The 25,797-nt window shown below is 44.4% G+C and overlaps 2 protein-coding genes across 4 annotated transcripts in view; one reads left to right on the top strand and one right to left on the bottom strand.

The window, feature by feature from the left end:
* The first annotated feature begins 1,616 nt into the window (after nt 1-1,616).
* LOC149308757 (fibroblast growth factor 16-like) lies at nt 1,617-10,964 on the top strand. The gene is made up of 3 exons (XM_089536411.1): nt 1,617-2,570; nt 7,592-7,695; nt 9,806-10,964. The coding sequence occupies exons 1-3, from the start codon at nt 2,231-2,233 to the stop codon at nt 10,049-10,051; spliced, it is 690 nt and encodes a 229-aa protein (XP_089392537.1). The 5' UTR covers nt 1,617-2,230; the 3' UTR covers nt 10,052-10,964.
* A 2,842-nt stretch (nt 10,965-13,806) lies between these two features.
* The window catches only part of ATRX (ATRX chromatin remodeler), a 50,410-nt gene continuing 38,419 nt past the window's right edge, over nt 13,807-25,797 (bottom strand). For all 3 annotated transcript variants that reach the window (XM_089536409.1, XM_089536407.1, XM_089536408.1), the window contains 10 exons: nt 24,710-24,863; nt 23,889-23,989; nt 23,400-23,508; nt 21,772-21,949; nt 21,457-21,651; nt 20,037-20,186; nt 19,052-19,177; nt 18,496-18,591; nt 17,869-17,997; nt 13,807-16,796 (listed from right to left, as the gene is read on the bottom strand). In XM_089536409.1, coding sequence (XP_089392535.1) covers nt 16,509-16,796; nt 17,869-17,997; nt 18,496-18,591; nt 19,052-19,177; nt 20,037-20,186; nt 21,457-21,651; nt 21,772-21,949; nt 23,400-23,508; nt 23,889-23,989; nt 24,710-24,863 — 1,526 coding nt within the window. In that variant the 3' untranslated portion in view covers nt 13,807-16,508. The remainder of the gene's footprint in view (nt 16,797-17,868; nt 17,998-18,495; nt 18,592-19,051; nt 19,178-20,036; nt 20,187-21,456; nt 21,652-21,771; nt 21,950-23,399; nt 23,509-23,888; nt 23,990-24,709; nt 24,864-25,797) is intronic.

Genomic DNA, 25,797 nt, shown 5'->3' with positions numbered 1-25,797 from the left:
GGAAAAGTCCCCCCTTGGAGAGTCTCTAACCCCCTCCCTCCAGCTCCAAAAACAGCCCTGCCTCCCCTCTCCTTTGCAGAGGCTCCTTTAGAGAAAGAACATACAGTGCAAAGGGAAATCCAAGCCCTGTCTCAGGTATAGTGCCTCCACTCACCTCCTTCAGCAACAGAGCTCACTTTTTTTGTTGGGGGGAGAAAGGCAAAGAATGCCCCCCTATTTTCCCCTTCCTCCCATCCCACATTTCTTGCTTCTAAGATGACTTTTGCACATTCAGATTACGGGGAGGAAAAAGGGTCTCTGACGCAAAGTCCAAGGGTTCAAGGATGGAAAACCTCAGACTTTTTTTGGGGGGGGGGGCGTTACATACGAGACCTTGCTTGAACCTACCAAGTTCCCTCTGAGGTCCTCTTTTCCTACACTCCCCCTAAAAATGTCTTGTTTCTTCCCTCCTTGAGAAGAACTGGGTGCCTTTCTTTAGGCAAAAAGTTGTCCAAGAGCTCGGCAGAGTTGCTGCCAGCAGAGATGACGAACCTCAGAATTTTTGGAGGGTGCAGAGGAGACCCTGCTTGAGCCTCCCAAGTCCTCTCTGGGTGGGTCCTAATCTCCTAAAGCCCCAGCTCCTCCCAAATCTGTTCTTTCTCCATCCTTCTTTGAGGAGGGCTGGGTGCAAAAAGTCGCCCAAGAGCTTGGCAGAGCTGCTGCCGACAGAGATGAAAAGCCTCAGACTTTGGGGGGAGAGCAGAGGAGACCCTGCTTGAGCCTCACAAACCCACTCTGGGGTCCTCCTGTCCTAACTCACCTCCCAATTCCCCAAATTTGAGATTTGCAACCCTTGTGAATGGCTAGGTACTCTTCTTTGGGCAAAAAAGTTGCCTAAGAGCTCAGCAGAGCTGCTGCCAACAGAGATGGGAACCCTCAGACTATTTTGCAGGGGCAGAGGAGACCCTGCCTGCTTGAGCCTCCCAAGTCCCCTCTGGGGTCCTAATCCCCTAATGCCCCAACCCCCCAAAGCTGATGTTTCTCCATCCTTCCTTGAGAAGAGCTGGGTACTTTTGTTTAGGCAAAAAGTCGCCCAAGAACTCGGCAGAGCTGCTGCCAACAGAGCAGCTCTGCCGACATTTGGTCCAAATTGAGAACCAGAGCTCCTGGGGGGTTTTTTCCGCTCCCCCCTCTTTTCCCCTTGAGACCCTGTCAGACGCTGGGGACGGATGTCAAAAGCTGGGGGGACCCTGGCTACTTCTTCCCCCCCAAAAAATGAGAGACGGACACCTTCTTGGTTGGGTCGCACTGCAGAAATAATCCAGTTGGAGACCACTTTAGCTGCCATGGTTCAATGCTATGCAATTCTGGGTCTCGACTAAAGTGGTCCCGAACTGGATTATTTCTGCCATGTGGATGGGGCCTTTTCTCTCTCGCTCGCTAAAGGGGCATAAAAGTTGGGGGGGGGGGGGTAGGAGGTCTTGGCTTTTTTGGGATGCTGGTGTCCGATGGGCTCCGGAGGAGGGGCTTCTTGAGTGGAAATCTCCCTCCGTCGAAAAGAGGAGTGGAAGCAGGACCCGGTATAAAAGGCAGCTCCGCTTCTTCTGTCCAGAGAGAGAGCCAGCGGCGATGAAAGGGGGAAGGAGGAGGAGGAGGAGAAGAAGGAAAAGGAGGAGGCCGGAGGAAGAAGAAAAAGGAGGAGGAAGAAGGAGGAAAGGAGGAAGAAGAGGAGGAGGAGGAGAAAAAGGAGAAGGAGCCCAGGCTGCTTAAGCCAAAGCAAGGAGGGAGGCAGCCAGGCAGAAAGCGGGACCGTCGAGAGGCTGCAGCCCTTCTGCGATCCTTCCTCGCTCCAGCTCCCTGCCTTCCTTTAGATTTCTTTATCTTTCTTTCTTCTGTTCCTTTCCTTCTTTCCTTCCCTGAGTCTGCAAGGCTTTCTCTTTTTCTTTCTCTTTCTTTCTTTCTTTCCTTCCTTCCTTCCTTCCTTCCTTCCTTCCTTCCTTCCCTGAGACCTCCAGTCTCTCTCTCTCTCTTTCCTTCTTTCCCTGAGACTTCCAGGCTCTTTCACTCTCTCTTTCTCTCCTTCCTTCCTTCCTTCCTTCCTTGGGACTATCAGGCTCTTTCTCTCTTTTTCCTTCCTTCCTTCCTTCCTTCCTTCCTTCCTTCCTTCCTTCCTTCCTTCCCTGAGACTTCCAGTCTCTTTCTTTCTTTCTTTCTTTCTTTCTTTCTCATTCTTTCTTTCCCTCTGGCCCCCATGGCGGAGGTGGGCCACCCTCAGGGCTTGGTGGGCTCTTCCTCCTCCTCTTCTTCCTCCTCCTCCTCCTCTTCCTCCTCCTCGTCTTCCTCTCTGGATTGGGACCCCCTGCACCTGCACCAGGGCTTCTCGGCTTCTCTGGCGGTGGGGGACTCTCCGGGGCTCTTGACGGAGCGCCTGGGGCAGATCGAGGGCCGCCTCCAAAGGGGGTCTCCCACCGACTTTGCCCACCTGAAGGGCATCCTTCGGCGGAGGCAGCTCTATTGCCGGACTGGCTTCCACCTGGAGATCTTCCCCAACGGCACTGTCCACGGCACAAGGCATGACCACAGCCGATTCGGTGAGGAAGAGGAAGAGAAGACCCGTGTGCCCCCCCCAAAAGGGGTCCGGGGAATAAGGGGGTCTCAGGGGAAAGGAGGGAAGGGGGGCGGGGAGGAAGGAGCAGAGCCTTCTTGGTGGTGGCCCCCCGGAAATGCAGATTTATAATAATAATCATGTATATTTATATTTATACATTTAAGGAGGGAAGGAAGGCTGGGGAGGAAGGACCTTCTTGGTGGTGGCCCCCTCAAAAATGCATATTGAAAATAATAATATTCATGTATTTATATTTATGTTTATATTTAAGGAGGGAGGAAACAGCAGGGCCTTCTCAGCGCTGGCCCCCTCAAAAATGCAGATTTATAATTATCATTTTGTTTTTTATATTTATATATTTTTCCATCAAAGAGTGGTACATCAGAACATAGATCCAAAACACACTGCAGAAATAATCCAGTTTGAGACCACTTTAACTGCTCTGGCTCAGTGCTAGGGCATTCTGAGAGTTGTAGTTTGTTGTGGTACCACAGAGACGGCTCAATGTGTTACAAAACAACAAGATTCCCTAGCACTGAGCCAAGGCAGTTAAAGCGGTCTCAAACTGGATTATTTCTGGAGTGTGTTTAGTAGTAGTTGTAGTAGTAGTTCCTTCCTCTAACTGGTGCATCTGAGGAAGGGGAACCTTTCTTGCAAACTGTCCTTCTTTCCCCAGTTTCCCTTCCTCCATGGCTTCTCTTTCCTCTTTTTTCTCTCTTGTTAAAGGCTTCTTCCTCCTCCTCCTCCTTCCCACCTGCAGAACTCATTAGCCCATCATCCACACCTTCGCTGCTCCAGAAATGCCATCCCCAGGGAACTTTCCATTCCTGACTCTCCTGCTGCTAAAACCATTTTGCAGGTGCAAAGCCCAAAGGGGAAAGAGGGGGAGAACTCCCATACACACACACACACTGTATGTGTGTGTATGGAAGATATGAGGCCCAAAAAAGAAAGAAAGAGAGAAAGAAAGAGAGAGAGAGAGAGAGCCTACCTGGAAGCCTGAGGAAAGGAAGGAAGGAAGAAAAGAAGGAAAAGAGAGAGCTTGGAAGTCTCAGGGAGGGAGGGGAGGAAAAGAAAGAAAGAGCCTTGAAGTCTCAAGGAAGGAAGGAAGGAAGGAAGGAAGGAAGGAAGCTTGGAAATCTCAGGGAAGGAGAGAAAGAAAGAAAGAAAGAAAGAAAGAAAGAAAGAGAGAGAGTCTGGACGTCTCAAGGAGGGAGGGAGGAAGGAAGGAAGGAAGATCATATATATATATCCTACTCTTTTTCCTCCCCAAGGAAGAGAGAATAAAGCCCTGTAAGCAAACAATAGCAAAACAGCAACTCAAGGGAACCACTATGTCTGTCTCTACTCACTGAAACCCAGAGGTGTCCTCCAGATGTTGTTGGACTGCAGCCCCTAGCATTCCTCCTCTCCATTGGCTGGGACCTGATGGGACTTCCAGTCTGCCTCGGCCAACACCTGGAGGGCTTGAAGGTTGTGGTCTCTTGACTTCCACAAAAAGAGGTGTAACTTTCCATTTCCATCTTCCCACACCTTGAGACAATGTTCAGGGAAGGAGGTGGGTGCAAGGGAAGGTCTGTGCAGCAGCACTCTCTACTCACTCCCTTCATTTCTTCTTCTTCTTTTTGGTTCATTTTGGAAACTGGAAGCAAAGAGTTAAACAGCAAAATATTAGCACTCCGAGGCAATTTTGGCATTTGGCATCCTGTGATGTAAATGAGAACAGGCGCAGGGTATAAAATATTATAGATCTCTGCTGCAGGGCTTTCTCCCAAGGGCAATGTAAAAGAAATAGCTATTTGGGGATGGAGGCCTCAGGTGGAGGTAGACCCAGGTGTTGGGAGTTAAGATGGAGCGGCAGGTGGTGGTTCCCAGGATATAGCTTCCAGATTTAAAGGCATCATCCTGCAGAGAGGTTTCAAGGTTGCGTTTCTCCATTTGGATTTGGGATACAGAACTTGGGAAAGTTGGACTAGCAAAGCTACTTAGTTATGGATTGTTGTTATGGTGGTTTTTGTGAACCTTCAAGTGGAGAGTCTAAAGCTGAGGTTCCCAAACTGTCTTCCTCCAGGTGTTTTGGACTTCAACTCCCAGAAGCCCCACTCAGCTTGGGCAACAGTCAAGGAATTCTGGGAGCTGAAGTCCAAAACATCTGGGAGGCTAAAGTCTGGGAACCACTAGAAAGCAACCTTATTACTGGGGTTTCTGGGGCTGAGAGTGTGTGACTCTCCAAAGGTCAACCAATGAGTTTCCATGGCTAAATGGGTAAATGAAACTCTGGTCTAGTCCAATGCACAAACCAGTATACCATGGAGCCATGGCAGTTAAAATGGTGTCAAACCGGATTATTTCTAGTGTGGATGCAGCCCAAGTTCCCTATTCAGCAAAGTCCATTCTGCTGGTGGTTGGAGCAGGTGCAAATGACGTTTCCATCAGGTTTTGAAGGAGTCAGGAGGCTGAATCTACACTGCAGAATTAATCCAGTTTGACACTGCTTTGACCGCCATGGCTCCTTGCGCTAGAATCTGCAGTTTTGTGAGATATTGCGCCTTTCCTATCAGAGAGCTCCTCAACTACAAATCCCATGCGCTAGGCAGGTAAACAAAAAAGATGTTGGAAAGGGATTCTGTGGCTTTTCTTGTCCAAAATATGCTATTTCCAAGCTGTGCATGGGGAACCTCCATGTCTTGCAGCAATATCCCTCGATATATCAGATGCCAGGCAGGTGAACAGCAGCGAGGCAGACTGGCTTCATTGCTTCATGCTTGCAGGTCCCAAATTCCACCCTTGAAAACAGGATGCTGCTGGGTCAGATAGGCTCAGAGTCAGGTCCATGGAGGTCTTCTCTTCAGCTGGGTTTTGTGCGGAGTTCTGTTATGCTGGGCAGGAGGCCTAAACACACTTCCTGCAGAAGAATCCCATTCAGTTTACCTCTGTGTAAACAAGGCTGGCCTTGCACTGCTAAAGAGATGCACTGTTTCAAAGGTGAGAGACAGCCTGGCGGAGTGGTTTGAGCGCTGGACTGTGACTCTGGAGGCCAGCGTTTGAATCTTGGCTCGGCCATGGAAACCCACTGGGTGACCTTGCGCAAGTCACACTCTCTCGGCCTCAGAGGACGGCAGAGGCAAACCCATCCTATGAGCAAATTGTGCCAAGATAACCCCATGATAGGTTTACCTTAGGTCACCATAAGCCAGAAGTGACTTGAAGGCACACAACAACAACAACAACAACAGCCATAGGGAGCCAGAAGTAATGCATTTGGGGAAGGTGAAGAAAGACACCCCAAAAGTTGCTTGGTGGCCAAGATCCTTTCCACAGACTTGGGCCCTTCAAGTTGTGGTTTGCACCTAGGCTGCTTCCACACTGCAGAATTAATGCAGATTGACACCACTTTAAGGCTCAGTGCTATGGAATCCTAGGATTTGTAGTTTGTTGTTAAGTATACTTAACTATACTTAACTAGGGCTGTATCTGCCTTGCAGAAGCATCTCCTTGGGAATGCCCTCCCTTGTTCTTGGAGGCCCTCCATTTTGCGGTGCCTTGTCCTGCTTGGCAGTGAGGGCATCTGGCCACCCTGAGAAACCTTGACTCATGAGCAGAGTCCATGAGAGAACAGATGCCTAGGAACAAATGATTTCCAAAAGTCTCTGCGGCCCTGGATTTGGACATGCATGCGCACACCCAGGACATGCACCTGTTTCCAAACAGTTGCTGGAGAAGCTGGAGGGGCTGAAAATGGGAGATTTGCAGATATCAGGACAACCTGCTGCCTTGTTCCAAAGCTCTCCCCCTTTGGATAGGGCTCTATGAGAAGCAGAGACAGGTGCAGGCAGCTGGAGGGGCTCTCCAAACAATTGTTTTAGTAATATAACAATGACTGGCAGAGTGCCTGCTCCTCGGCGCAGAGGGTTTGCAAGATAACGCGTCTTTTGCAGACATCAGAAATTCCAGCCAAATCTCCCCTGAATGCGATCTGGGGAGACTCAGAAAAAAGTCAACAGAAATGGAATCTCTCTCTCTCTCTTTCTCTCTGTGTTTCTGTCTGTCTGTGCCATGGAAGGAAAAGACAAGGGCTGGAAAAACAAATCCTGTTTGGCTACAGAAACGCTCCGCTGCAGTCAGAAAGTGAATTCTTGACCAGGGCCCAACAAACACTCCCAGTCCGAGGGGAAGGAGGCATGTGGGGCGGCTGTGGGCCTGGATCCAGGAGGATAGAGCTTTATCATCATTGATTTATTTCACTTCGCTTTCATGGCCCAATGTGCCTCCCTCCGCCTTGGGCAGAGTGGCCTTCTCCTCGCTTGTGCCATCCTCACTTTCCCCTTTCACATAAAATATCTGTAAATAGTAACACAGTGGTTTGAGTGTTGGACTGGAGACTGGGGTTTGATTCCCAGTTCAGCCCTGAAACCCAATGGGTTTCCTTGGGCAAGTCACACTCTCTCAGCCTCAGGATGAAGGCCATGGCAAACCACCTCTGAACAAATCTGGCCATGATAGGGTCACCTTAGGGTCGCCATAAAGCTTGGAAGTTGTTGCGATGCACTTGTGCTATGTATAGCAATGAGGGCATGGGGAGTGCTTCTCTGCCTCATGCGCCAAAGGGATCTTTCGCAATGTGCTGAAGAAACAAGTCTTTCCTCCTCTCCGAAGCCAAGCGTACGCCAAGCCAGGTCAAGCCTTTCCAAGTGGTACTTGGAGATGCTTGGAACCGGCCAAAGGAATTTGGGTGTTGAACCCCAGCCAGGATGGGCCAGGTGTGTTCATGAAGGCCTATGAATAAATAAGTGGGGGATGCTTCAGTTTGTGCTCCTCTCTGCCATGGCTTGCTTCTTTATCTAGTCAGTCCCTTGTATCCACGGATTTTGCATCCACAGATTCAATTATCCATGGTAAAGAGTAAAGCCTTAGCAAGTGGGAGGGGAGTGCTGTTTAGGATGAGATGGTCTGCATTTCAAGTGACTCTGTTTTTATTCTTCTCCGTGTCTGTTTTCTTAAAAGGGATTTTGGAGTTTATTAGCTTGGCCGTAGGACTGGTCAGCATCCGCGGAGTGGATTCGGGACTTTACCTCGGGATGAACGAGAGAGGAGAGCTGTACGGATCGGTAAGTGGGACCCAGGATAACATCAAATCTGTAGGACAGGTGGAGGGTAAAGTGAAGATGCTCTGCATCCAGGTGAGCCACAGAAATCACCTCTGGCTCTGTTGTTCATGGTCAGAATGTGGGTTTGAAAGTCCATCCATCTCTCAGGAGACCAGATGGCAGGTTTGCTCAGTGGTCAGTGCTGTCCTCCAGAGGTCAGGGAGGCCAGCGAATCTGCTCTCTGGTTTTAAATCCCTGTATTTTGAGAGGGCTGTACATTATGTGGAACCTGACCCACCAAATACATTCAGCCCTTGGATAGTTCTTTTGAGTCTGACCAGATCCTTTCAGCATCTGGATAGCTCTTTTAAATCCTGAGTTGGTTCACAAATCTGGGGAAAGGGAAGCACTCTTTGAAAGCACAACCACTTGCACAACCCTTTTCCACAAACATAGAGCCCCAACAGGTTTCTGGGACCTATTTATAGGGATATAATTCATCGCTAAGTTTCTTCTCGAAGGAAGCAAGAAATAATTTTAGCGATTTTCTTCCCGCTGTAAGAAAATCTTCAGAAACGATAATGCAATTCTTTAGGTAGATCTCTATGGAAAAGGAGATGATGGAGATGATGACGATGACAACAATTTTAGGGATGGAAACCTCTTGTTTTAAGTCCCCTTTACACATGCGGTTGTACTTGTTTAGCTGTTGGTCAATGGAGTTATTCAGTTTATGGTTGTGCCAGCAGAGTCCCACAAGTGTAACCATTGAGTAGACCCATGGAATCAATTGGATTTACTTATGTGTTGATTCAACAGCTCTGTTCTCTCCTGAAAAGGATATGGCTGGCCCATGTGCAGCTGCTTTTGGAGTTACTTTTGGAAGAAGAGTTTCTTCCTTCTGACTTTCAACTGGACATTTTATCAGTATTCACTGACTAGATTTTAAAAGTATGATCATTTTAATCTGATTTTGTTATGTAGGGCGTTTAGCTTTTTTAAACATTGCAAGCCTTTCTGGAGAGACTATGGTCTTGAAAGGCAGCTAAGAAATGGAATAGCTTGCAATCCCTGAATTCTGACCGTTCAACCTCTTTGCAAGATTTGTGAGCATGTTTAGGGACGCACTTCGGAGTCTGGCCCATGTTCTTGGGGTTGCTTCCATGGTATCAGTGTCGGCCAACTATTCCAGGGAGTAACTATTTTAAGGAGTATGGCCTCAGGGTTTGGTTACGGACTTGGGGCATGACCTCAGTTGTTGGTTATGTTGTGTTGCTTCTTCGAATTACGGCGCTCTGAGGTCATTTTGCTCAGCTTTCTGTAATGAGGTTCCCTAGAACAGTGTTGCTTTGAAAGCCCATGCTCCATGTCTTTTCGTTTTTGGCCCAATTCTCCCAAAGAGCCAATAATCCCATAATCCAGTTGAGGCTGTGTCACTTCAGATTGCAGCGAGTGTCTCATTGGACCGAATACTCTTCCATTCACTATAACTTCCCTGTAGAGAACAGAAAGCCAGCATGGCATAGTGGTTTGAGTGTTGGACCATGACTCTGGAGATCAGGGTTTGGTTCCCTGCTTGGCCATGAAACCCATTGTGTGACCTTAGGCAAGCCCCACTCTCTCAGCCTCCGAGGAAGGCCATGATATTGTTATTTTGATTTTATTTTAAGGGCTGGGAATCACAGGGGAGGCTGGCGGCTTCTAGTATCCCTCTTTGCAGCTTTGATTATTTGCAGGTTTGATCAATATGTCTTCTCTAGGAATCTCTAGGTCCTCCAGCGCAACTCTGCCCAAAGTTGACCATAGAGTTGTGCTGGAGAATCTAAAAGTTCCTGGAGAAAACACTTCTCTGGGCATTTGTAGGTCCTCCAGCATGAGTCTATGATCGACTTCTGGCAGATATTGCCCACAGAGTTGCACTGGAGGACCTGGAGATCACTAGAGAGGTAAAAAGAATAGTCTTTTTTATATAAGGTTTTTTCACATTCACGGAGGTCCTTCATCCCCAACCCTAGCGAATGTGGAGGAACCACTATACATTATAAGACTAAAGAAGGGATGTTGGGCAATGTCTCACAGGTCTTTCTTTCTCTCCTCTCCTGCTATCACCACCATCACTGCCGCCATGCAGAAGAAGCTCACCCGGGAGTGTGTTTTCCGCGAGCAATTTGAAGAAAACTGGTACAATACTTACGCCTCAACGCTGTACAAACACTTGGACTCTGAGCGGCAGTATTACGTCGCCTTGAACAGAGACGGCTCTCCCCGGGAAGGACACAGGACTAAAAGGCACCAAAAGTTCACCCATTTCTTGCCCAGGCCGGTGGACCCCGGGAAGACGCCTGCCATGTACCGAAACCTCTTCCACGACAGGTGATCTTCTCTGCGGCTTGAGCGGCCAGTGTATATAATAGAGGGATATTGCTTGGGTGTGCAAAGGTTTTCCCGGAGCGTTACGGCGCCATTAATACCTAGATAGATGGGAGAAGCACTTGCAACAGACTCCTTGGCTTGCCCTTTGCTCCCTTTTCATGTATATCGAACTCCTCCGAGGCGGAGATGGACGCAAGGCTCGGAACCTGGTCGGTATCTTCTCTTGCTTCCTTGATCTGGTGAGCTAGGAAAAGGGCAAGATACAATAAAATGTAACACCCGGGGGGAGCCAAGGTAAGAGCGTTCGGGTTTGAAAAATGACAATCGCCCGCACAATGGCGGGTGGGATGCACAATGGAGATGGACATGACTTGTAGACCACTTGCCAAGAGTGGAAGCATTTGCTTATATGAAGGAGAAGCCTTTGAATGGATTTGCGACTTGAATTTCTCTTGAAGTGGCACAAAACGGGCTTTGCAAGGCCAAAACTCCTAGCCGTCGTCTTGTAGACTTCCATGGTAGGATAAATGCAAAAAGAGGACTCTGCGGATTCAAATTGGATCAGACACCTGGACATCTTAGATCCTGAGAGATGGGTGTGTGTTGCGTGTATGCGTGTGTCCATTTGTGTGAATGTAAGTTTCCTACCTTTGGGAGACTAAGAGCAGAAAAGGATGAGTCCAGGAGCTAACCTTCTTCGACCGGTGTAAACACAATCCTGTCTCTAAGGACCACTCTATTTATAAAGTGTATACGGTATTTATTTTATATATTTATTTATTTCCAAAGGTTTTATTTTATTTTTTAACAAAGGAAAATGGAGAAAGATTATGGGCCGACTTTTCGTCGGAAGCGAGAAGGTCCTACTGAAATAGAAGAAAAGGTGGGAGCAGCGGGTTTAAGTTTAAGAGCTTATCGGCAATAAAATTGTCTTTATATATATATACAATGGGGCGGCTTGCGGATTTATTCAGATGCTGTCTGTTTTGAATATACGGCACCGAGGGAAAGAAATGGGCTTCCAAGCAAGAAACAAAGACATGGTTCCCCTGTTGCAGCTACAATGCGGTCTCTCGCAATACAGAAAACATTCAGGGATTGCTGTGTTGGCCATTTAGGAAATCCAAACAAAACCCCATCAGTGATACCTTTATTTGCCAACCAAAATGCACAATGTACTTTTTGCAAGCTTTCGAAGCTCCATGGGCTTCTTCATCAGCAATTCTTATTGACTGATATTCCTGAAAAGGCATCCAGGTATTAGCTGTAGATTCCTCTTTTGGGAAGGATTTGGACTAAATGGCTGCCCCTCGAGATCCAACCCTACAATCCTCCGATTCTATGAATTACAGGGCCAAAACTCTCTATATACAGATATATATTTTTCCATCACCTAAACCTTGCCATGCAAAACTTTCCCAGTCTATAAGTTCTTCATTTTTACCTTTTGGCTCGCCTCTTATTCCTCCCCAAAGAAAGGCTGCCAGAGGAGTGGGCCAAGTCTCATAAATACTGAATACTGAAGTATGTGAAACCCAGGCCAAAGCTTTTGCCACGTGAATCCAGCATTTCTGGCACATCAGAGCAAGGACTAAATCATTTCATCCCATCATTGTGGGCAGAGAATTGTTTTCTGGAAGGTGCTGTGTGTATCTCTGGGAAGAGGGCAATTTCCCTTTTTGTTTTTGCTATCTATGCTTTTTTCTTGTGCTTAAAAGAGGTATGAATCATTTGCCCCTCTTGATAGTGTGCGACTGTAACTCCCAGCATCCCCTGCCACTGGCTGGGGCACCTGGGACTTGTAGTACACCACTATCTCAGCCCTTGGATTAAGAGCAAGAACCCTAGCTAGAATAGCCACGCGTGTCTCAATTGACCAATTAAGGTCCATGGGGAATTCAAGAGTCCTGCTTCCATTTTAATTATCACCATCCGGAGCAAAATCTACCATTTTGGCCAATTTGAAAGAGATTATTTCAACAGGTCTGGGAGCCAATTCTCAATGACAGACTCTGCAAGTGCAGATAAGTTATTTGTGTGAGTCACAAAGACTGTGAAGAACCAGAATGCAGCAGCGGATGCTGGTAGATGTTTGCACTTGAGTTCTGGGAGGAGTGAAAATTTGAACCCTGGTCTCCCAGAGCCCAAGGCCGACACTCGAACCCACTACACCATGCTGGCCGACACATGAATCTTGAATGGTTTAAAACTCTAGGGTGAGACAAACCAGAGCTTGTCCCATACCAAACCATTTGGAGGGTGCCAGGTTGCAGAAGGCTGTTTTAAAAGGTGGCTGCAAATGGAAAAACAGCTGGACTTCATCAAAGCGATTACAGAATTTGTAACAGCTGCAGAAGACACAAGATGCATAGACAGAACAGCATTTATATTCTGGTATAATCCTTTGTATCCACAGATTCAAGCATCCATGGCTTGAAAATACGACAAAATAAGGATAAATTCCAAATAGCAAACCTTGATTTTGTCATTTTACACAAGGGACACCCTTTTCCTATGCCAATGTATTTTAATGAGATTTGAGCATCCAGGAATTTTGATATCCATGGGGTTCCTGGAGCCAAACCCCAGCAGATAACAAGGGCCCACCATACTTCATTATGTGAGTTTTGGGACTCATAGGAATTATATACTTGGGATGCAATTCAGTCCATACCTTAAATCTGTAGTACTAATTCTTCCTTCTAAAGGAGGAGACTTGGAGGGTCCCTTCTCTCCAAATCAAGCCAAGTCCCTTTATCAACACACATATTGAAGATAACTGTTTTAGAAAGTGTTTCTTGAAATAATGTCCAGATTGGGAGGCTAAGTTTCATGCGCTCTTCCATATACTCTGCTGGGACAAATAACCTGGATAAGGCTGGGGGGAAAAACTGCTTGAATTTAGGAGAAGCTGTTGCAATGAATTTTACAGGACTCTGAGTTAGCATTCAAATCCACATCACACATCGAACTCTTCATTAAAAACCTCAGTTTAGGAAAACACAAGCATTGGATCCAACCTTAGCCAAACTTGAAGTTTTGGGGGATTTGTGGCCACAATGTGCATAGCTCATAAACAGTCAATTAGGAACACGAACATGCAAAACCATTGCTGAAATTCTCCATCACTTACTTTGCACACTTAACTTGGTAGCATCTCTCGGCTTGACCCTCCTGATTTATCAGACAGCAGCTGCAGTGAGCAACGGTGCTCTGCTCTTCTATTGACTGGTTTGCAGCAGACTGGTATTTCCATCCCTGGTACAGAAAACCATCTCTGGTGTCCCAGTCATAAGCGATACCACAATTCCTCCTCACACTGGAAACCATTTGTGGGAAGAGGTGGAAATGTCAGTTGGTTGTGTCCCAATCGACAGGAAAACAGACCCTTGTCACTTGCAGCAGCTGATGGAGAAGTCGGGAAAGGGGGACTTTTACAACCCTTACATATAGCTTGCACCATTGAGATGTAGGGACTGTGAACACAAATCAGTTACAAATACATTAACTCCGAATCCCAGCACTTATTCTGTACTTATGAATATTTGGGACAATTGCTAGTAAATGGTGGTGGTGGGGAGAGAAAAATCTACTCATGTCCTACTTTGGATGACCAGATGACCATGGCAGGAACCAAATCCAGAACTGCGTAGGTGTGATTCAAAATGGTTTAGTATTGATTAGTGATGCCACTCCGGAGCCATGCCTGCCCTGTTAGTAAAGCAGCACAACAACACACCCTTTGTGTATTTTGGTCACTTTATTAAATGAGATATTAAATAGTTTTAAGTTTCAACTACCAAACAGCACTTTGAATGGTGAAAACACAGATAGCATACTGTCATACTTGAATGCTTCTCTTTAAAAACACGCTTCCAGTCCTTAATATATATTTTACAAAACAGCCTTATAGGAAGTAGTGACATCTTTTCTACAGTACTTCTTATGGTATTTAATACATAACTGGGGGGGAAAGAAAAAGCCGTCTAAACAGAAACAAAGGCGAAGTTTTCACAGCTGTATGATTTCAGCAGCCAAAGCTGGAAGAGGGGACTGAAACGGTACTATACAACTGGGACAAAAACATGTACAGTATCACAATACTAAGCAAAAACGCTTTACATCCAAAGGAATAAACAGGTTACAAAATGTGGAGAATTTAGCAGGCAAAACTGTATTACAAGCAACATTTTTATTCATCATCTTATATAAGCCGTTTCAACTAGGTAAAACATCTAAAACAAATATAAAAAATGAGTTTTCATGTTATGGATGCCATCTTCTGTCTTTAAATATTGGTTAAAGCTTGATGTTATTATACTCAAAAGCACGTTATTATGCATCTATAAGGTAAAGTGAGAAATATGTATGCAAAATGGTCCAAGTTTTACTCCAAGGTTTCTCGTCAACAAGGCGTCACCAGACGTTTTCAGTTGTCTTGTGTCTTTTGTCGTTGTCGAGGGTGAGGAAAAAAAACGTGTCTTCAAAATGTTGCCTAAAACTTCCACACTTAAGTCTCTGGAGTTGTAAAAATGCCCCTCGAAATCCCAGCTCTATTCAGAAAACATAGGAATGTCCTGGGAGTCACATTTGCCTTCAGATGTTGGTCTCAGGAAGCCTCCGTTTAATTTCTTCTGAAGCGAACACAACCAATTTTTGAGTCTCCCCCCTCCTTCTCCCCATACTAAACAAATGTAGTGTGTTACTACACCGGATGGAGAGGGGCCTCGCACGTCACGTCACACAAAGAAATGAAACAACTCATGATTAAATATGCTGCAAAATACCAAGGTACGTTCCTCTCAACCACCAACAAAAGAGCAATCGCATAAAAATGAACTGTTTCCCAACATTATCACTGTCTGGATGCTGTCATTCGTATACCGAGAGGAGAAGAAAAACCAACCATTCTTTGAGAACAATTCAAGAAGCCAAAGGTTTAGGCTTTGCTTGCCTCTTGTTCGATTCTGCCTGACACAGGTCCCTCTGGCCAGCTTTTTTGGACCCCAGAATCCTCTTGCCGTTTCCTCGCTCCTCCTTCAATACCTCAAAGGCACCTGTCATTTTCTTTTATGCCCACATTCAGAAACAAAAACAAAGACTTATTTTCCGGAACCATCAGCTACACTAACACACAGGAAAAGCTTTTATGTTGCCAACTCAGAACTTCCTCACCACAGGAAATGGATGACTATTCCACTTTTAAGATTGCAAAGAAGAAGTACAATTCATCAAAAGTTTAATTACTTTTGTAAGACTGAAACAAAAAGCAAAAACCAAGCTGGTTCTCCCCCCCCGCCCCCAACTTGCTGTGCTTCCATATTCTTAAAGGAATGAGAGGGAGGAAGAGTTAGGATGGGGAGGGAACACAGGGTAACAACTAGTGACACTTATCTGTATAAGGAGGAATTGCTGCGTTTCACACTTCTGTGAAAGCACGTTCCTTTACATGTTGAGAGGGCAACGTTTCCGTCGCCTCACCGTTTGCTAAGAAGGGCTCCATCCCAACCACCGCTGCCATCTTTAAGTCCCGAGGTACCAGGGATACGTCTCACTTAGCTCCCCATCCCACTGCCGGCAACAGGATGAGACACTAGCACCAGGAGAAAGGAGTCAACAGAAAGATGTGCTTTGCGTCAGAATAAGCACAGGATGAAAATACATCGGCGAAGGACAAAAGGTGACCTGATGTCAGTTCCATCACGAAGATGAGACAAAAGTGGCAGAAGGCTAGAGAAAACAGCATCTTCTTAGGCTGTAACTTAAGGCTGCGGACACAGTTTCCAGAAAACTGCGCGACTCAGGAATTTCAGACCAGTAGTATTTAGGAATATTGCACTCTGTTCTTAGCTCAAGATCCTTTTCGGTTCCTGCAAGTTTTATTTTTTCCGTCACAAACAAATACAGCAGAATAAACCTCCATTTCAGTCCTGTCCTGACTGACTTTGCATTTCGTGAAGGAATATTAAAAAAAAGTCCCATAATTTGAGGAATCAACTTTAACCAAGAACTCAGCTGTGTACCTTTGTGTGATGACCGAAATATACAGACCTGTGTAACTTCCCCAAGCTTCTCCCATTTGGGGGGCTGCTTTTATGGCTATTGACAGCAGGGGTAGGAGTTTAAACAGGAAACCTGCGCAGCCCCTAAGGTTATAGAAGGACCTGTTTTCACTGAAAACAACGGGATTATCTCCTGTACTCAACACATGTAAGAAGATTCTAGGCAACTTCGCTGACAAATATCCAGGCATTGTTTTTTCTGCAGGGGAAACACCACAACTTACCAAAACAAAGTGGAAACACTACAATGGAACGTGGCAACTAATGTTGGGGGGGATCACCCAAAATATTTATACAGTTGAGTTCTGTTAAGCCATTGATTCCTAAAAAAATAAAAAAGTTATTTCTCTCTCTCTCTTTCTTTCTCTCTCTGATTTTAACAATCCTTTTAGTGCAAAATCACATTGACTTCCCTTGGGATGGTCCTGGATTTTTGCCACTCAGCGAGGGAGGGGCGCGCTGCAAAGGTGGGGGGTGCAACGCGCCGGCAACCGACTGATACATCCCTCTCATATCTATCTGCTGGAAGTTGGAAGGATTCATAATTAAACCGGGAGGCTTTGGCATCATCAGGTGGCTCATGGCGGCTTGCTGAGCCACTTGCTGATAAGACAGGTGCTGCTGCTGCTGCGTGTACTGATGCTGGAGCCTTCGGTTCATCAGGATCCTCTGGACGCAACCGATGAGCTGTGGAGGGAAAGAGGAGCTGTTGAGACCAGGGGAGAGGACCTGCCTCCTTCAGCCATGGTCCCCCTGACCAATTGATTTTAAGCCTAAACCTGATACTTGTGGCGCCACTACTGCCATCACTAATGCAGTGGCATTTGCAAGCTGGTGACGGGAGGAGCCAGTTAGCAATAATGGTTAGGGGATCACTGTACCCACATACCACATACCCCAGATATCTCCTGTGAAATCGCTCTCCCTTGGATCCATTTCAGGGCTCTGGTCTCATTTGCCACCCCTTTGGAAACTCTTCCCACCAGGAAGCACCAAACAAACCATTTTGTGGCCAGCACCAAAGGAGGGGGGGAAACCCACCCCATGAGAACTCCTCCTTTAACAGTTTCGGGTTTCGCAATATAACATCAAACCATTTGAGCCGTCCAAGGCTTGGACTAACACGCATGTTAAGAGACGTTAATTCCTTGGTGCTGAGGGGAGAACCAGAGCTTTCCAACACACACAAAAAGGGTTTCTGACTGGCAAGGAATTGATCTAAGAGCAGGGAGGGAAGGAAATCTGGCACAGGATGACTTCAACTGTGCCTCATTCAGCTGGATTATAAATCTGTGCAATGATTTCTAAAGGAAAGAGATTTTTAAAATTGCAAATTAGGTAGATAAGGTTTGTATGTAAATGTATCGCATGGACATACCTCTCATCATCACAGCCCCATGAAAATAAGATTTCCATGTTGCAGTAAAAAGTGTGTAGCATTTATACTGTTATTTAAATACCGCTACAAGGTTGAGTGGTATTATTAGCCACATGTAAGCATTGCAGAGAGGGATGAGGTTAAAAACAAGGGACTGAAACCATTTCTTCCCAACAAATCCATAGCAGAGGTGATATCTGAACCGGGGGACATATTAGCTCCCTGCTCCTCCTTCTCAACACTGAGTCATGCCATTAAATCACTGAGAATCATTTGCCTATCACCTTCATATTTTAAAAGAATTAAGCAGGATTCCACCGTTTGCCATTTCCATGTACCCAAACGAACCAAGAAAATCAAGAGATACTTGGGCACTCTTACCATTTGTTGTTTTGTCAGGACATCGTTGTATATGGCCTCCCGACGCTTTATGTCCAGCTCCTGGCTTGCTTGCCGGCTTAGAGCCAAGGCCTGGACCTGGGATTCTGAGAGGGTCAGATTCTCCTTCCACTGCAAAGGAAAACACAAGGGGTCGTGTTTTCAGTGGAGCATAAAATTGGCTGGACTGTGTGTTCAGAAACCTTCTGCCACAAACGACAACTAAGTGAGTTGTCCTACATGCTATTTTGATAGAAATCAGTGCTTAAAAGATGGGGTTCTTTTGGAATTTCTCTTAACAAATCAAAGGATTATTTGGCCCAAGCTAGGCCCATACTGCACCAATTCAGATTGCACTATTTTACAGGCTTCTCTGAGGTAAGGACCACCTAATAAAATGCAGCTTCCCTATAGAAAATAAGTCCCAAGTAAGGAGTGAGATAAAAAAAGTATCTAAATGAATAACTGTATTGCAGCTTTTCAGCCAATTAATTAATTTGTGGTTTCAGTATAAAGAAGCAGAACAAATTAACTGCAGTTCATAATCATGAGTCTATCCTTAATGCAGTTTTATAAACTGTATGCAAGATCAGAACAAAAATGGCTCATAAGACCCAGAAGTTTACTTACTATACTGGAAATGATGTCTTCAAGGGGCTGAATTCTTATTCCAGTAACATTATTTGTTGCTTCTACGACTTTCTCTCTGCCTTGATTAATGAGATCCTAGAGAGAATCGGAAAAAAAGAAAAGCTCAAGAAGCAATAATCCGAACTGCTCACAAAGACAGCCAAACTCCATTTCCCTCTTGTGTTGATATAAAATAATCCAAGCACAGTATCTAGTCATATCCATGGAGCTGGGACACAGAATGGATCAAATTATAGGTATTTTAGCGGAGTGGCAATCCTGTAACTCCAGACCTAAACCTAACTATTAGTCTCTAGTAGAGTGGTTCTTGGACCAATGCTGAGACTTAACAACAACAAATTATACAACTCTTCCAACAAGATTGAACGTTTCCTTATATTTCTCAGATGTCCTTGTACTTCACAACATACTTTCTTGTATTCCTCTAGTGTCTCACTATAACTAGTCATTTCTAAGGGGTGTAACAATTCAGTCACAAAAGATCTTTTGCGAGGGCACCAAACATCATGCTCTCTTTTGGGGTTCTCCCACTTACCTCCAGCTGCTGGTTACTCATAGCAGACAATGCTGCCAGATTGAATGGGATGTATGGTGTTTGAGAGTTGAAGTTGGTGTGGTACAAATTTGTCCCGGCTGGCATGTTGAAACGCATAGTCAGGCCCTGAAAATACAAGAGTGGGGGCTTTAGAATATCTTGAGGAGAAGAGAGTCAGTGTGGTCTAATGGACTGATAGCCTAGGAGTCTGGAAGCCCAAGGTTCAAACCCTTGCTCAGTCACAGAAATCCTTGGGCAAGTCATACTCTCTCACCCTCAGAGGAAGGCCATGACAAATCCCCTCTGCACAAATCTTGTCAAGAAAACCTCATGATAGTGTCTGCCATAAGTCAGAAATTAATAACGATAAAGGAGACTTTTGGTATCTTGCAGACTACATATGCAATATCCATTAAACATTTGAAATCACAATAAATGCCTTAGCATGGCATTGAGACCATATATCCAGAAACGACATGTAAATAGTCCCCGCTCTTCCCTCATTTTAAATTTTGCTTGGGATTTCTTTCCAAAATAATCTATATGGAACTGTATTTTTCATCTAATCTGCTGACCAATGAGTATGAGGCTGAAATCACAGTGGAAACAATAAGTGTCCCTCACCTTTAACCAAATCCCACAAGGATGTCTTCAATAAAGATGTTTTTTGATTCCATGCCAGAATCTATCTGCAAAAGTCTGCCCAAAACTAGACGCTCAAGGATGTAGTATCCCGAGAGGAACTTCCCTCCCCAATAGTGAACATGGAGAAGTGGGGTGGACAAGATGTGGCCCTCCATGTGCTGGACTTGTACTACAACTCCCATCAGCTAAGCTAGCATGGCCAGCACCCTGGACGACTGGAGTGGCTGTCCAGCCATACTGGGATGGCCTCAGCTCCTTGCCTCTAAGGAAGAACAATGGCTTGTTTTACTGAATACTATTGCTGCAAAGCTGTACTACTCAAGGGCTTAAGGCATCCTACCTTCTTTTCTGCTTCGTATTCAGCCCAAGCTGCCTTCCTTTCCTCTTCAGTCAATTCTTCTTCCTCTTTGTGATCCAGGAGAGAATCGTGTTCGTGATAGCCCACTATATGTTCCTTATGGATCTGAAGCAGTTCAGCTAGAATTGTATCCTGACGAACAAGAACGCCAGCAAGTCAATAAGAACGCATCAATGTTCTCTAAGGCAAATTATCAAAACCTGGGGCTTTTTGAGGAAAGGCATGTCTCACCAGGGAAAGGAGACAGAAAACAGAGAAGGGAGGGAAGTTTGCCTCCTCAATAGCCCCATTTCCCTGGTACACAGAACTTCATCAGGATTTTGTTGGGGATGTAAGACATTCCTGGGCAGATCTCATCTCACATCTCTTTATCATGGCACACAGATGCCTTGTCTGGCACCTTCACATGTGAGAAAAGTATCTGAGGGAAATGAGAACTGGGTTGGTACTATTTTGTAGATGTCATTTGGGGGAGGGGGGCAGGGAAGGAGGTCAGGTTCAAACATTAAAATAACACAAGAAAGGTCCTCTTACATTCGACAGAAGAGGGCTAAAAGTGACATGCATGTGCATTAGTTCCTATGGTAACAATACTGTTGAATACAGTGCAATTCAATCCACATACACTGTGCCAAATGCAGTCATCAAAATGTGGCTTAAATTATATTCAGCAGGGTAAACTGGCATTTTAAGTGTCTGAAATGCAATTTGTATTCAATAAAGGTCAAGTCTTTTAAAAGGTAAAACGTCCATTTTCATGGGGGGGGGGGAATCTAACAAACTTGCACAATTCAAAATCCGCATTTTGCTGCAGTGATTTGTATAAAGGTTTATACCAGAGGATGTTGCTGTTTATACTCATCTCACAACCATCTCACTTTCACAAAACCTTGCTAACATTACTCTACAGACTAGTAACTAAAAGAGAGCAGGAAAGCTATAGATCCCTTGCCAAAGCCAATTTGTGTGAAAGTACCAATGAAAGTCTCATGCAGTTAAAGCTACGACGCAACATGCACCAAGGCACCTGCGCTGCATCTGCATTTCGTAACAGAAAAACTCTGCTAACTTTATCATAAAGTCACTGTCTCAAGAAAGATGTCGGACAGTGTTCTTGTTCCTTTTCCTGGGAGCAAATGATACCTTGGGAGCCTAATCAAGGCAAGTACTACTCAAGTCGGGTGGAAATAAAGATGAAGAAATGTTTTTAAGTTGTTCTCTATTTAAAAAATGATTTTTAAAAGCAATCAGCAACAATAAATAAACTCGCTTTCCAACTTGCTAGCTAGCTAAATAAATATTCTAGGAAATTTAAATTCATATTCACCAGAGAACATTCTAAGGGCCCCTGTGATAAATCCAGATGTGCAACTAAAGATAAAACCTGTGCATATTCACTCACTTTGGGCAACATAGGTGTATCTCTTTTCTTCTTCTTTTCCGAATTAGGATCATCCAGTAAGTCTGGCTCAAAAGAATAGAGCTCGGTGAGTTCATTCATGGTAAAGTGGCGTTCAACCTGCTGCTGGTCAACCACCCGGAATGATAGCGACTGTTTAGTTACTTGCCGATCGTAGATCTTGTCTTCCATTGTTCCCTTTAAAACAAAACACGTTACACTTTTGTTTGTGTACAAAAGTCTGTGACCCCTGTCTAACCATGTCATCAGCTATGCGCGATGGTTCAGACTTGCAAAAAACATTCAGTTCTGACCTACCTGAGCCAAGAAGCGGTACACAAACACTGCTTTATTCTGACCGAAACGATAAACCCTGAATATACTCTGGATATCATAGGATGGATTCCAAGACGCATCAAAAATAATGACTCTGTTTGCAGCCACAAGGTTTATCCCAAGGGAGCCTGCTTTCGTGGAGATAATAAACAAACGGCCTCTGCAAAAAAGCAAAGGTTTAATTTCATGTATGCTCATTTCACATCACTATGAAGGGCTGCTGCTTAATCCACCAAGACTTAAAAAACAAACACATTCTCATTTGTCTGAGCAGCAAAGGAATACTTTTTTCAGGTCGTGTTTGTTCAACTGATTACTCTGCCAGAAAGTAGTCTACCCACTTAAAATTAGAAAATATAACCAGACTTTATGAAACCAAGAACAATAAAAGAAAACCCTTCAGAAGTTATAGTAACAATTAGGTGAGGCACTTTCTAGCTCAACATCCAAATTCCACAGAAAAAGAGTGAGATCTACTTATTTATTACATTCAGAAATTATCTAAATCTACACAATATGTGTGGAGAACAGTAAAAATGTCACATCAAAGGGCAGGACATGTGGCAAGGCAAACCCCTATAATCAACAAACTCCATAGGAAGCCTAGAACATAATGACTGAATCCCTTTTTTTAAATGAAATCCTAACATCAAATGCATTTTTTCTCATTAAGAGTGGAAGTACCTAATTGTAGCCACAGCGGGAGCTGAAGCGAGGGCAGAGGAAAAAAGAAGGCAAAGAACCGACGGTCCAAAAATAGGCCACAACTTTATTGATGGCAGCTTGCAATGCATCGGGAAAGGTAAGGACAGGAGACCCTCCATTCTCCAAAAGCCAGAGGTTATAATGGAAGGAAGACTAGAATGTGCAGTTCCTCCTACACATTATGATCAATGGAGCAGCCGCTCTCAAGCTGGGCTGACCCTAAGCTCTTAGGCATGCTTGAGTCCTGCTGTCATTTCACCATCTCCTCTATGGAGGAAGGGTTGAATGTTGGACTAGGGCTCCAGGACACCAAGGTTGCAATGTCCACTTGGCCATGGGAACCCACTTGCGGACCTTGGCCAAGTCACGCTCTCCTTGCTTGTAAGGAAGGTAATGGCGAACCTCATCCCAATAAATGTTGCCTTGAAGGCACATAACAACATCAAAGAATGGAACGGAATAGAATAGAATGCCTGTCCAAAATCCTGTACTGATTACATTTCAATGCTGCATCTTATCAGATGAGTAAAGGTCCTTCTTATATAAAAACAGGTAAATAATTTGGGGAGAATTCCTCTAATAATACCAGGCATCATCTGTTTATGAGGGATTTCCAAACAAGTTAGTACTGGTTTCTATCATATTCATTATGTAGACACCAGTACTTTCAGGTGTGTCTAGTTTGAGTGTTTTATATGCTGGGATTTCTTTCTAGACAAAAATGTACAGGTGTTGATAGTACATATCATGAGATAAGCAAAGGTTGCTTCACAAGATTTCATTTGCTAATGCATCTATTGTTTAATAAGATTACAGTCCTTGAAAGAGTATAGCCTTTGAAAGTCTATGAAACCATCAAGGGTTACAGGATCTAATTACTATATGCCAAATTAGGTTTTTTTTACCTGACATTCGTTACATCATTAAATTCTTCGGCCCACTTCTTTCTTGACTGAGCCGTAGTAGAACCATCCAAACGATAGTAATCAATGTTTCTGAACCATTTCCCTTCACCTGGGAATTCAAAGTGCAAGTCGTCATAGGTCACTGAGAAACAATGTGAGCACACACTACCAGCTGTTTCCATTTCCTTTTTAAAATATCACTCACATTATGCACCATCTATCAAAACATATCTCAAACACATTAACATTACAAAAGATAATAAAGGCTTAGGTCCAAAGATGCCATGCCTTGAACAGAACTGGGCAAGGGGCAGCTTTTCTCTTTAAGGTGGTACAAGAATGCTTGTTTGTGCTCTAACAGTTTTACATGGCACCAAATTCTTATCAAGTGTTAAAATATTCTACTGTGAAAGGTAAGATGTAAATGCTTTAAAAAGCAAACAGAAAGAAAGTCCTCAAGATCGCCAAACCTGGTCTTTCTATGCTGACCTTTATATATTATAGGTTTGCCTTCTTCTTTGTCCCGGTTGGCTAGCTCCAGAAAGTCCTCTATCAAATCCAGCGATATGAGAGACTGGCTGAACACCAAGCTGAAAGCAGGGAAAAAGAAAAAGTATTTCACAGTGTGAACATATTTAACTAGTAAATGGATTGGCCTTTCTTTGCTAACATCATCACATCACTTGAGATCCGGAAGGCAGTATATTAATATAAACGAACAAGAACTAAAAAGATACAGCTGGACAGAGAAGCTGGAATCCTCTTGGCCACTGATGAGGGTTACCCCAGCCTAAGTACTCTTTTGGGCATTTCAAAAGAAGGCACCCAGAGCCTCCCTGTGCAAGGCCTTACAGTGTTTTTCAGGTAGACATGAAATCATCAATTCACAGGACAGTGAAGAACGCTTTCAGGGAGAGAGTCAACTTATTTGAAAAGTAGTGCTGGAAGAGACAAATAAATGGGGCTTACAGCAAATCAAACATGAACCAAAATGACTGAAATGTCATGCTTTGGAGATGACGTGACTCATTGGGAAAGGATGGCCATGTTTGGTAAGATACAGTAGAAGGAAGTAGCAAAAAAGGAAGGTGGCAATAGAGATGGATGGACACAGTCAAATAAGCCAAAGCCCTGAGCTTGCAGTGCTATCGATAACAGGGAGACTTGCAGGTCTCTTATTCATTGGGTTTCCAGAAGCTGAAGTCGATTTGATGGTAAGAATAACATTGTAAACCTGAACCAATTTAAAGCACATATGCACTATGTTTGGATGGCTTTTGGAGCCTTTCCAGGTGGGAAGAATGGCTTACACTTTGTCCCCAAGCTCCTCGGCCACGCGAAGGATTTCAAAAAGAAGCACCATCTTCCCAGAATGCTCCAGCACTTCAGCATCCGCATCTGTGACAAAGTCCTTGTACCAATCTGGCGCCGGACTGCCTGGGTTGGAGGTGGAAGCTGTTTTACCTGAGGAAAGTTTTTAAAAGGATAAAAAAATGTACTTTAATAAGAATATATTGCATTCTCCAGTTGAGACTTACAAATCAAATTAAGATACTCTTCTTCATTTGACTTTTATCCCACCTTTCTCTCCAAAATGGGACTCAAAGCAGCTCACTGTTAGTTAAAACAAAATTGCTAAAACAGTATGTGCTACAAAAGTTTAAAAAGCATTAAACTATCCATCCAATTTAAGATGTTAGTTTAAAACCAATTAAAAATACATGAAGGACACTTGACACATTAAAAAACAGCACACCCATGCTGCTTCCTCGTACCCCTGAGGTTTTCTGATGTCTAACTTTGGCTGAGTTTGTTTGGGAGAATCCATGAGATCCATTAGCCGTCTACATTCCTTTCCATGTAATGGCGTCCAACACATACACAAATTTATCTGTGGCCTTACAGCCTGATACTGCTCTCCGGGTCTTTATTTATATTACCTACATTCTTCAGACAATGTTATTAGTTTGCAGTATTAATCTCTACTTATTAGTGTCCTTCATACACACTGATTTATTGTAAACACAGAAAAAGTCTTCCTCCTCTTGAAACTTTGATCTCACTACTACTTGCAGCTTTTGGCTCCATGGAGTTATTTCCTTGCAGTTCTTTACAGCTAATTCAATAAAGTGACTGACACGCTTTAACACAAAGAGGGAGATATCCACTGAAGGAAATGACAAATGTTTAAACAAATGCTCCATCTCAGCACAATAACACACTTTAAGGGACTCAAATGAAGTTTGATTCCATGCTATCTATCTCTTTGATTTCTTTTGTCAATTTGCAAGTGATTTTTATAATAAGATCAGGGATCGGAAACACATGGAGCCCTGGTGGCGCAGTGGTTAAATGCCTGTACTGCAGCCATTCACTCCAAACCACAAGGTTGCGAGTT

Source organism: Sceloporus occidentalis, unplaced genomic scaffold, assembly GCF_023333645.1.
Source record: "Sceloporus occidentalis isolate IW3139 unplaced genomic scaffold, rSceOcc1.0.p SCAF_8, whole genome shotgun sequence".
NCBI lineage: Eukaryota > Metazoa > Chordata > Lepidosauria > Squamata > Phrynosomatidae > Sceloporus > Sceloporus occidentalis.
Note: the sequence above shows the minus strand (reverse complement) of the source record. Positions and strands in the feature narration are given on the sequence as shown.